This window comes from Ceratina calcarata, unplaced genomic scaffold, assembly GCF_001652005.2.
Source record: "Ceratina calcarata isolate Rehan_Ccalc_2016 unplaced genomic scaffold, ASM165200v1 scaffold340, whole genome shotgun sequence".
Classification (NCBI taxonomy): Eukaryota; Metazoa; Arthropoda; class Insecta; order Hymenoptera; family Apidae; genus Ceratina; species Ceratina calcarata.
Window position 1 is genome coordinate 69881 of NW_017156829.1, and position 11181 is coordinate 81061.

Sequence of the window (11181 nt, forward strand, 5' to 3'; positions counted from 1 at the left end):
TATGCATTAAAAATTCTTTATGACTGAAGAAAACAGATCGAACTGTTTTATAAACCTATCATTACTAAACGTTTATTGCTTCTAATATTGAACACAGCTTTTAATTACATATCTTAAAATTTTGATAGAGATCTTACGGCTGATACAACTTTAAACGGAAATAATATTTCCAGGAAAATAGTAATCTGGTCCTTCCAGAATAGATAATGAATGATTTATCAGTGTCATTTGATCAATCGTTTCTTTGTCTTATCGACAAAATTAAATTGATGAATTAATTTCGTAGTACTCTATCACAATTTCATTTAAACGTATAGACATTCGATGCCAATCTTTTCTCATTATGAGTTTAACAACGCGTAACAACATAATGCACTGAAATTACACTCGGTATTAATAGCTATTGTCGACACGTTGGAAAAAGTAAACGAAGGGGATAATAGGGCCACAATAGCGTAATTTCCGGTTCCGGGTAGCCCCGATCGAAGCGAAGAATCGAGCACGAGGCGCAGGGGATTAAAATAATGAACCAGGATAATTATTCTTAATTCAGTTCATAATTCGAATTACATAAACAATCGAACAGATCCAAACAAGTTTTTCGAGAAAGAATACATACATCATTGTCAGTCTAAAAACTGAATAGAAGAATAAGTCTTTTTGATTTATTAATGAATCGCTTGAATATCGCCGATCGTACAGTTTTATCCGTACGCACAGCAGGATTTGAGGAATCGGCGATAAAAGCCAACAGAGGATTCATTCATTTGTCCCAGCGTCCGGTTCCTCCGGTTCCTCAGCTTCAAAACCGGTGGAAACGGTTAATGTTTCCTGATCTTCCGGTAGTCAGCTATTCTAAACACTTCCCAAGAATCGTTAACTAAATTCCATCGCAACAACAAACAAACTTATGTAAATAATTATTATACTTGTCAGATATTTAATACTAGATTGCACGATGTTGGGTAGTTTGCCTGAAATGAGTCAATTTGACTGAAACATCAAAATTGAAGTTCTTTAAAGAAATAAAATTCTATTTTAAAGAAGCTTAATTCAAAACAATTTTTACATATGTATTCAGTTTCTAAAATACATTTTCCGCAGATTTTTCTATTACATTTAGCACAAGCGTCCTCACTTCTATTTATATTGCATGATGAACTTCGAGTCTTAAACAATGAATCACTCCGGCAATTTAATGTTGAATAAAAAACAGTGGAGATAATCAAACCAGCTCTGGGCTTGTATGAAAAATTTTTATTCCCGAAGGAGGAAGTGGGGAGAAAATAAATTATACAAGCATACAGGAGGTAGACAATGTCTGATTAAAGGTGCAGTTTTTGATGTCCAATTACTCTTGAATGTAGGAGGGGAGTCTGTTCTTGGCTCTTCCTTTTGCTTACTCGCGGGATCATTCGCCGAATCTTTACGATCCACGCTTCGGGGTACACGTTGCCAGATTGTAATCGCCACGGAACACGCCCTCGAATTAATCGCGATAAAATTAATAGGGTCCCACTTAGGAACGCGTGTACAGTGGCCACGAAAAGTATTACCAGCGTGTATTTATTCTGTCGAGCTGATTTTATTTCCTACCGCTTATCAGACGTTAACAGGGTTTCATGATTCACTCTTTAATGTCGTAACGGTGCTTAATGATAACACGCAGATGTTTTAAGCCACGTATGTTCGGAAATATTCATAGCTACGTGTACATTGTATTATGTTAATTCTTATCGTAAAATGTTATTAGATCGTACGTGTTACAAGTGTTAATATCTTTCACACTACGTTGCTAAAGAAGACTGTATGAAATTAAATGAAACAAGTACATGAAATCACCCTATTTTCATTTAACTTTTACTGTTTTTATTATTGTTATACTTTACTTTACTTTTATTATGTTAAATTATTACTGTTCGTTTGAAATGGCAATGCTGTACAGTTTTCGTGGCCACTGGAAGAGATGGGAATAGAAATACAATGAGCGCAGAAAAATGGAAATTTCGGCAGACACGTGCGTCGAACGGGAGATTTATTTGACGCGATGGAATAATTTACAACGTCGATCGTTTCAGATTATCCTTCCCCTCGGGACACTCGTCGTTCTCGGCTTACACAATGATTTACCTTGCGGTAAGTTCCTCCATACTCAATATTTATTATTACTGCTATTCCTTCAACCGACACATTCGATCAGAAATAAATGGAATATCTTCAAAAATATGGATTATTTCTTTTCTTCTTTTAGATGTACATTAAGGTTGTATGAACTCTTACATAAAAACAATGACAAAGCATTGAAATCTTAGAATTCACGGCTCATACAATCTTAAACCTAATCAATAAAAGGCATCGATAAAAATTCGTTTAATTTATAATTAAATACTATAAATTCACTATCGATTGAGTGAATCTACATTCGATTGGGACGATTATAAATCGATTTGGTCTTAATTTTGCAGATGTACTTACAGTTGAGGATGACGTGGAAGGGTAGTAGATTGTTGAAACATTTCCTGCAGCTCATGTGCCTGAGCATGGCATGGTTCACGGCGTTGTCGCGCGTGTCCGACTACAAACATCACTGGAGCGACGTTTTGGCCGGTTCTACCCTCGGTACCATCGTGGCTCTAGTCGTGGTGAGCATTATTCTCTCCGTAACTGTCCTATTGTGCGATCGTAAATCACCGCGCACTCATGAATATGAAATATGCGAGGAGTCACGACCTCTCCTTCTTTGGAAAGAAATACAGTGCACATAAATTCAAACCCGGACTTCCCTTTTCGAAAAAATGATCAAAACTTATGTGACATTAGTCCTTTAAATTCCTTTCTAGTATTTTTTAGTGTCAATTTAGGGCCAAATAATTTCTTCAATCATTTCTAAAAATGATTTTAACCATAGACCTTGGAATCAGTTTTTGAAGTTTGCCAACCGTTCTGTATAATTTAACACGTTCTCAGCATAAGGATGATATCACAGAGAGGAATTTGTGAACGTTTTTTCGCAGGCGAACTGCGTGGCGGATCTGTTCAAGCAGCGGAGCCACTGCTTGATGGACGAGAAGCACCGCGCAGCGGATTACGAGACGGGGGGCGGCACACAGGTGAATAATGGCACTACTAATCGCAACTGTTGACCTAACGAGTTAGCTCTTCGCTTGCTGACCACAACAAGGCCGTGACTGTCTTCTAGTTGCCTCTGGGAAGCTAAAGCCCGGTCGCAGGGAACAAAAACGCTCACGCCGGCCTGCGCCGCCTGGGATCCGAGAAACGAAAACAATCTCGCGCTGTCTAGACCTGGCTGTCGCGAATCTTTTCGTTCGACAGCGAAACATGACTGCCTTACACGCTGGGGACCGCTCATCGCCTACCGCGGCGACTCTTCGTCATCATCGTCAGCTGATTCCATGCTAATTAGACTTGTCGAAAGTTTTACAATCGAGCACGGTGCCTCGCGACGCTTTTTTTGTCCCTACCGAGTTGTCCCGTGGTCAGTTCTACTTATTTAACACTAGAACTATCTTTGAAGGATTCGAAAAGGGGAACAAGCATTGGCCCAAATTTTTATTCAACGTTTCAATTTAGATAGATCTAGTGTTAAATTGTCTGGTGGAAGAGCTTTGTTTGTAGCGAAGAGCATACGAATCGTTGTCTCGTTTCAGCTTTGCTGTCAGGTCGTTTTATGTCGATCCTTTATTTCGTCCAAATTGTCCGTTCCTCGACGGACCTTCGTTATTCTACGTCTCGCTACGAGAGACGTTCATTTCTTTTTCTATGTTTTCACTCTTAGCGAATTGTACGATAAGTAGGCGAAACGATGAGGTGGAATTATCAGGCTGAGGATTCCGCGAGATTTCAATCGCAGTTTATATTGTACAGCATCGGAAAATTCTACTTAAACTTCTTTTTTCTATCTAATTTTTTTTTTTTAATAAAGGAACCGCAGCCTGGTTCATGGTTTCACCGAAGATGTATTTATTTCTTGTTGAGCGTTATTTATTTATAGGGAGATGCGTGAGCGACGACCGTTTCGCAGCGTCAAACGCATGGTTCGTTGCTTACGCGAGAAAAAATAAAACTATATTTTCTAATCAGCGAGAAGGGGAATGGAACGCGTGGTGTACATTCATTTTTATTCTTGTACTATACTTTATATAGGTATTGTTGATATTTGGTGCTCTTACAAAGTCGTTTAACTTAAAAGAAAAACTATTGCACGTACATATACGCGTGTATGTACGATAAGAATTGAAGCAGAATATTTTTTATTTTTTTTGTTCTATTGGAATCATGAAAAGGGAAAACGTTGACAAGGAAACGCAGATAAAAAAAATGTCTCTCAGTATTCACAGTTTTATTTTACTTTACTTATTATAATACATTACAGACTGTGGGTTTTTGTGAACCTCCGTTACTGCATCACATAAGAAAAAAAAGGAATGTTAGCTTCGTTCATAAAAATTCACAGTTACTAAAAATATTATTCGTTGCTTGCCGGACGAATATGCGTATGACACGTATTCTTATATAGGTTTATCGTTAATTATTATAATATAAACGATTCGGGCGCGTATATGATTGAAATGTGATTTACGAGTAATAATCTTGCACAATATTACGTAATAAGGGTTCGTTTAAGAAAGAAAAGGAATAAGTAGTTATCTAGCGGCATTTCGAGTTTCGCGTTAACAGATTCGTAACGCAATAATGAGTTCACGAGCACGTTTGAAGTATTAAAAGGTGATTATTTAAACAACTGGAAATGGAAGTAAAATTAGAGAGGGAAAGAATCAGTTTCAAGAATTAGCAGCTGTATAATCCTGTTGACACCGTAGGTTTACTATTTCGAAATGTATACAGTTCTAAAGTAATGAAAAAGGGTATAGATTCTTATATACAATAGATAATAAATATTTACCGGACATATCTGTCCTACCCGCGTTCATTTTCTATTGAAACTTTTTACGATTCGAGTATCGTATAAAAATGATTTGAAATCACACCTCCGATAGTTCGTAGGTAGTTGACGACGCCTACCACAGGCATTGCGAATTCATACTCGTGTATGTATGGTGCTTTGTACTATTCTGCATATATTACGCAGCCATTCAAAGAGATCTCTTTACATTATACTTCCATGGTTATTTTGATCCTGTGCAATGCGATTGGGACAAACGATGATAGACGTATACGAATATCTGTTCAGCATGTATAACGATTTTATGACTACTATTGATGATCAGATTGTATGAGAGTTGTTGGAAGTAATGTAAGGAGATTCTTCGTTCGATTGACTGGGCGTAGAACTACGTTCAACTGTACGGCAGAGCTGTATCATCAACTGGAAGTATTGTGTACCTGTACACTGTTATAGTCAGACTACGAATGCTCACGTAAATGACATTAAAACTGAGAAGGAACTTACTTTTCGCTTATAATACTGTAAATTAATTTGTTATATTTGAAGTGGCCTATTTATTTTTGCTATGTATAAATTCTTGGTGTAAGTATTCGTATTCTGATTATAGTAGACAAAACTGTGTACGTTTATATGTTAAGATAGAAATGTTTATTTATTTTATAAATGATATATAATATCCGATTCGTTAATGGGAAAAGGGTGTCTGAAAGAGACCAATAAGTGATATATTACTTCACTCATCTACTTAATGTAGGGTGCAGTCGTATTAATAGTATAACCGAACAGCCAACGTGAAATCATTTAATTATTGATATACGTGAAAGAAATTAATAATCCTTTTTGAAAATTTGTTAATATTCGGTTGTAGTATTAATGCAACTTCACCGATTTCACTTTGCGCCTATCGTGAAAGTATAAAAAAGGATTGTTGAAAACAATCGCAGAGAGAACGCAGTACGCTCATTTATTTTTATCTTCGATCGAGTAAAAAATCTTGTGACTTCCCAAGATTCTTTACGAATTATACATTCCCAGTCTAATAATAAATTCTATACTCTTTCGATCCCGTTTAGACGCGAATGTTTATGCACTTTTATAGCTGAAGAAATATCTGTTATCATTGGAACGGTTAATCAGTGGACGGATTTCCTTCTACTCGAAAAGAATGAATAAAAATGAAAGTACTTATCGAGATGTTAAAAACACTTTTGTATAAAATATACTTCGTAATGTTCGAGGGTGAGAGTAGATTTTTATATTTCGTTCTTGCGGGCACGAATCAGCGTAAACATTCGCCAATACATTTTTCCTTTTTTTTTTTACACAGAGCTGAGCTCTCGAAAACTTATCTCGGAATTGAAATGCAAATCATTCTTCGTATCGTCCTGTTTAGAACGTGCTATTACAATAATCGATAATACCTAAAATAGCGGAACCATTCTTCGTTGTTCGCACGAAGGTTTTAACTTTATGATCATACGTTTAACTATAAGCGAAACACATGTGTAATTATTAATGTTTTATCGACCGCTAATCTTGTTCCTTGGACACTATCCGGCAACTTCAATTTACATATATATACTATGTATACAATTTATATTTTATCCGCAGAACATTTTAACTACAAATCAGTTTTTAAAACATGTAAACACGATTCCAGTTTACTATGAGAATAAAATCCTTTTAATTCACAAGAATAGATTCCCTGCTTTAAAAGTATTTTGTTAAACTGTCTCTAGCTCTCGTGCCGTGGATCTGTGTATATGCAGTGGCAACGAATTATGTTCAGTCAAATTTATATGGATGGGTAATTTAAAGTTCGCGATACGGACAGACCTGCGATAAATCATCGAAGCTTAAAAAGAGGAGGACGTATGTTTAAACCCGTTCCTCTAAATCTGATCCGCGAGGTAGTATAAATAATGGTGGTCTCTGTACGAGGATTGAATCGTTCATCATCGGTTCGCCAACAGTATAATGACACCGCGAAACGATATGTAAATACATTTACGATAAGTTTGATCAGCGCGCATTACTTAAAGAAAAGTGGCACACGCGATTCGAAAGATCTACGCCTCCTCCTCAAACCCCCTTCGATAAAATCTGCTCTTCGTACCATAAATAACGAATCCTGCAATTAATCTCTGGTTACAAATGAAAGTTTCCGCGTTATCTCTTCATTGTATCTAAATGAATATCATACGAAGACCACAGGGTACGTATACTTTTTTTTTAAATTAAGGACTGCTTCTTAGCGTCGGTGTCCGATGAGAATAAGCGCGATTCAAAAGCTGTTGAAGGTAATAAACGAGTTGATTACAATGGAAGTCCATTTACTCGAATACATTAAGGCAGAGATAAAGGGTCACCATTTCTCTCTCTTATCAATAACTCCTCATTCACGTAATAGAAGCTGACGGCCCACATAATGGTTTTAAAGATTCCTTCATTCGTTTCATCTAGATTAAAGACTTTGGGCAATGAGATTGATTCGTAGGAGAATTCGGTGAACCACTTTAATTCATTCTTCATCCAGCGATATTGTCTTTATTATTCGTCTACTTGCTTTCTCACATGTTTTTTATTAAATTATATAAGTATCGTTCCCGTTGCCTAATGCAATATAAGTGTTGCTTTTTAAGATAAAAGGACAAGGTGAATGTCAGATGATCGCAAAAAATACGTTTTGAGACTGATACGAGTTCTGTTTAAATTTCAGAACGAATTAACGTCACTTCGAAGGGAAGTAGTATCTTACAGTGGGATTGAAAGAAATGGGGAGAACTATGCTTAAGATCACACAGCATAGATTATACCAATCATGCTTTGTCTATATGTATAATAACTAAAAAATCTTATACTTGTGTAAAAAATTGTACAACTTGATTAAACGAGGGCATTGGTAGTTGATGTACTTTCACTATTTTCTCCGTTCCATTGCATGTTAAACGAGAGTTTCGCGTGGATAATATCCTACTCTCTGCTCAGTTCTTCATTAAAATTTCATTCATTCCTTTCAGGATTCTATCGACGAGGATCCCGAGCAGTTGAAAGACAGGTCGTGGAGATCTCACATTAAGCATTATTGTAATATATTGTAAATTCAATTACTGCCATACCTTGTATTAGTTAATGTGCTTTATTATTCATAAGCCAATTAGTTTATGATCGTATATCTTTGTAAATAATTGTGCACTTTATAAAGTTAAATTAATAAATAAATTTATATATTATTCGTAACTTATAATATCTTACAAATGGCATAACATATTAATATAACAGAAAAGTACTATAATATGAACGTACAACAATAGACGAATCTTAATTTTATTTCGCATGCCTTCGAGTAAAGAAACTTATAACTCTTCCTTGCGAGGAGAGGTTCCTATATCCCTAATACTTCCAATAAAGAGCGACGTCTTGCTGGGTTTATATTCGATAATGAACATAAAAGGCCGATCCACTACAAACTTCTCTGGTTCCTCGACAATCATTCGTCGCACCCTTACTTGCGCATCTGAGATCATAAAATAAGAAAGAGGTATTAATACGTCGAGAACGAATATAAATTTCTAATAGAATCGGATTTACAAGTTGCAGCCGCGGCTTCTGTTCCCTCTTCGTTGACTTCTATAACTGCCTTGTGTAGAACTTTACTGACTAGCAACGGCACCTTGGAAATCCTTCTGAAGTTTGCGTTATGCTCGAACATCAAGCTCAGATCCAGCTGATCACAAAACAATTTTTATAGCTACTTATAAAATAAAATTTCTTGGAAGATGCATACGACGCACATTACGTAAAATATTTCTCAAGTCTATTCGGAATTCAACTTTGAATTTAGGAAGATACAGTTCAACTTCGCTGTTGGAAACGGTTACATTTTCTAGTGCTTCCCGTGTATACTTATTCTCCACATTCATAAGGCCGTTGATGTCATCCGGTAAGATTATGGTCATGGTGACGTCTGTATTCTATGAAGTATGTTTTTAAGTTCTCCATTTAGCTTGAATATGTATCTACACGAACGTACCATGTAAGGAATTTGTATAAATTTTGCTTTCAGCGTTGGTATGTTACCGTGAGCGTACGAAGACTTTCTATACATCGTTGGTACAAGTTTCTGCTGGCTCGCCGTTACATGAAACGCTCTGTCTTTCGTATTCTTTTTATCGAACGCTTGTAACCAATTGCCATTAAAATAAATTGCATTCACTAACACCATGCATGTATTCTCATCGAAATCGTCTAAAGCATAGAATGTATTAGCCTTTGCATTTTTTTATTATGTTCCTTATACTGAACGAAATAAAACATACTAGGAGATACGAGAGCAGGTATCTTATTATTTGTCTTTTTCTTAATCCAACCGTTGATCTTCGCTGCCGCGTCCGTATTACGTCTGAAATCGATCTTCACGATTTCAGATTGATAAACCTCTTTGCCTATCGTCAAGAATTCTGTGAATAGATCAAAGTCGTGTCTAACATACATCGCGTTCGCGAGGTATAATTTAATGTTGCCCAGTTCCTTGAAAATACAGAAGATATTAATCACAATATTGGATTTCGTTTCTTCTTAGTGCTCAGTCTTAATAATCTTACATTGAATTGTGTTATTAAGGATCTATATCCTTCTTTTATAGACTCTTTGTCAAAAAGGTAAAGAGACTTAGTGAACTCCTCTAAAGTGGTAGAATCTGCGCCATGCGAAAGATAGGACAATATCATATGAATGCTTAATGGTGAACTAACAATATTTTCATTGGCGGAGGCAGCAGTGAATTGCTGAAACAAATTGGAAAGTAATATTATCTCTAATGAACTATATTAAATATTTTATTAGAAATTCTTACTTACTTTGTATATGTTTCTTGTAAATTCATTACACGCAATAGATAAATTTTTGTACATGTCCTCGGTTTTACCTGTACTCGTACTTGCAGGTGTAGGCCTCGACATGATCGTTAATGCAGTTAATACTAAAAAACAGATATTGCCATAAACATTTCCGAACATGTAAAGGGTTTATAAATAACACTATTGTCTGAATATTTTAATGTAGATCACCTGAACATATTAGAAATGCCATTCTTTTCATAGAATGTTACAAATTTCATGTTAAATGTCAAAGTAATTCGTATATCTTTTACGCTTGAATGTTAAATGCAAGGAGTTCGTTTTGTGCTTAATTTATAATGAATAAAATCAAATAAATGTCATCCGTATGAGAATACGAAAGGTTAGCTCATACATCTGTCAAAGGCTAAAAAAAGGTGCAACTACCTGTGGAACTAAATCAGCTGTCTAGCTACAGGAATAAACCGCGCGATTTTATTTAATTTTGAAATTAAATATATTGTCTCATTAGGGAAAGAACTGATAGGTAACTTGAAAAAATTGATTCAATATCTTCGAGACTGTTATATACTGTACAATGCATGCCGATCGCTGATCGCTACGATTCTTGTAACAGTCTACAGTACAGTGAAAAAGAATCATTAATACAATCAGAAAGAAAATTAAAGAAAAAGTTTTTGCAATAAATAATTTTATTTATTAATTAATTATTGACGCTTGTGAAAAAAATTTTACACAAAAATTATAGGCACTGCCGTCGTCTACACGAAATATTTTATGAATTTTTCTTCTAACTCTCGTATTTAACAAGTACGATTAATCGGCATTTTATTGGCATTGACGAAATCCGACCGACCCACCGTCAAAACGGCGAACTTTTGGTAAAAAATTTCGTTCTTCCTGAAATACTCCTAAACCGTTGGATTTATGGGAAAATTGCATACGATATTTAACTTGCCTTAGAAACGAATCAAGATTCTAAACGTATTAATGCATAAATGTACTAACTTGATCTTTAGCGAAGCTATTCGAGGGCAGTACGTCTTGATTCGATGAATAATGAATAAGGAATGACATTCCTGAGGCGAACGACACTGAGCAGAATGCCAGCATGAAATTTATATCGTGTAACGATTTACAGGTATTGGCTTCTACTTAATTCTCACATCTTCTCGATTTTTAACTGTCTTCGTGGTACTTCGCTCCGTAAGAAACGTAAAGACAAACAATCGATGTAACATTCTTTCTCCTGACACAAGTAAATATAAGAACGACAAAAATAAATCATGCAATTCAGGCCAGAAGAAATTATGGAAGAGACTTGAACTCTCGTGAGACCTATAAATCAATCAATAAAATGGGAATTCGAATGAGCCTCATAATCTCTTCTGTTCC

The 11181-nt window shown here is 35.7% G+C and overlaps 2 protein-coding genes across 7 annotated transcripts in view; one reads left to right on the plus strand and one right to left on the minus strand.

The window, feature by feature from the left end:
* Positions 1-8117, plus strand: part of wun (wunen) — a 44179-nt gene extending 36062 nt beyond the window's left edge. Inside the window, exons 5-8 of one of the 4 annotated variants that reach the window (XM_018024815.2) lie at positions 2079-2136; positions 2466-2642; positions 3015-3110; positions 7948-8117. In XM_018024815.2, coding sequence (XP_017880304.1) covers positions 2079-2136; positions 2466-2642; positions 3015-3110; positions 7948-8028 — 412 coding nt within the window. In that variant the 3' untranslated portion in view covers positions 8029-8117. Of the gene's footprint in view, positions 1-2078; positions 2137-2465; positions 2643-3014; positions 3111-3181; positions 6627-7646; positions 7838-7947 lie in introns of those variants that run through there. The other 3 variants (XM_026813598.1, XM_026813599.1, XM_018024817.2) reach the window with 3 other exon arrangements.
* A 15-nt stretch (positions 8118-8132) lies between these two features.
* Positions 8133-10870, minus strand: LOC108625087 (leukocyte elastase inhibitor). 3 transcript variants are annotated; one of them, XM_026813597.1, is made up of 8 exons: positions 10795-10870; positions 9787-9908; positions 9532-9714; positions 9247-9457; positions 8961-9175; positions 8722-8901; positions 8519-8654; positions 8133-8444 (listed from the first exon to the last, which is right to left on the minus strand). In XM_026813597.1, exons 2-8 carry the CDS (start codon positions 9886-9888, stop codon positions 8284-8286), a joined length of 1188 nt encoding a protein of 395 aa, XP_026669398.1. In that variant the 5' UTR covers positions 9889-9908; positions 10795-10870; the 3' UTR covers positions 8133-8283. The 3 variants fall into 3 exon arrangements, with proteins under 3 accessions (XP_026669398.1, XP_017880303.1, XP_017880302.1); XM_018024814.2 differs by lacking the exon at positions 10795-10870 and adding an exon at positions 10213-10395; XM_018024813.2 differs by lacking the exon at positions 10795-10870 and adding an exon at positions 9997-10395.
* Between the last annotated feature and the right edge of the window lie 311 nt (positions 10871-11181).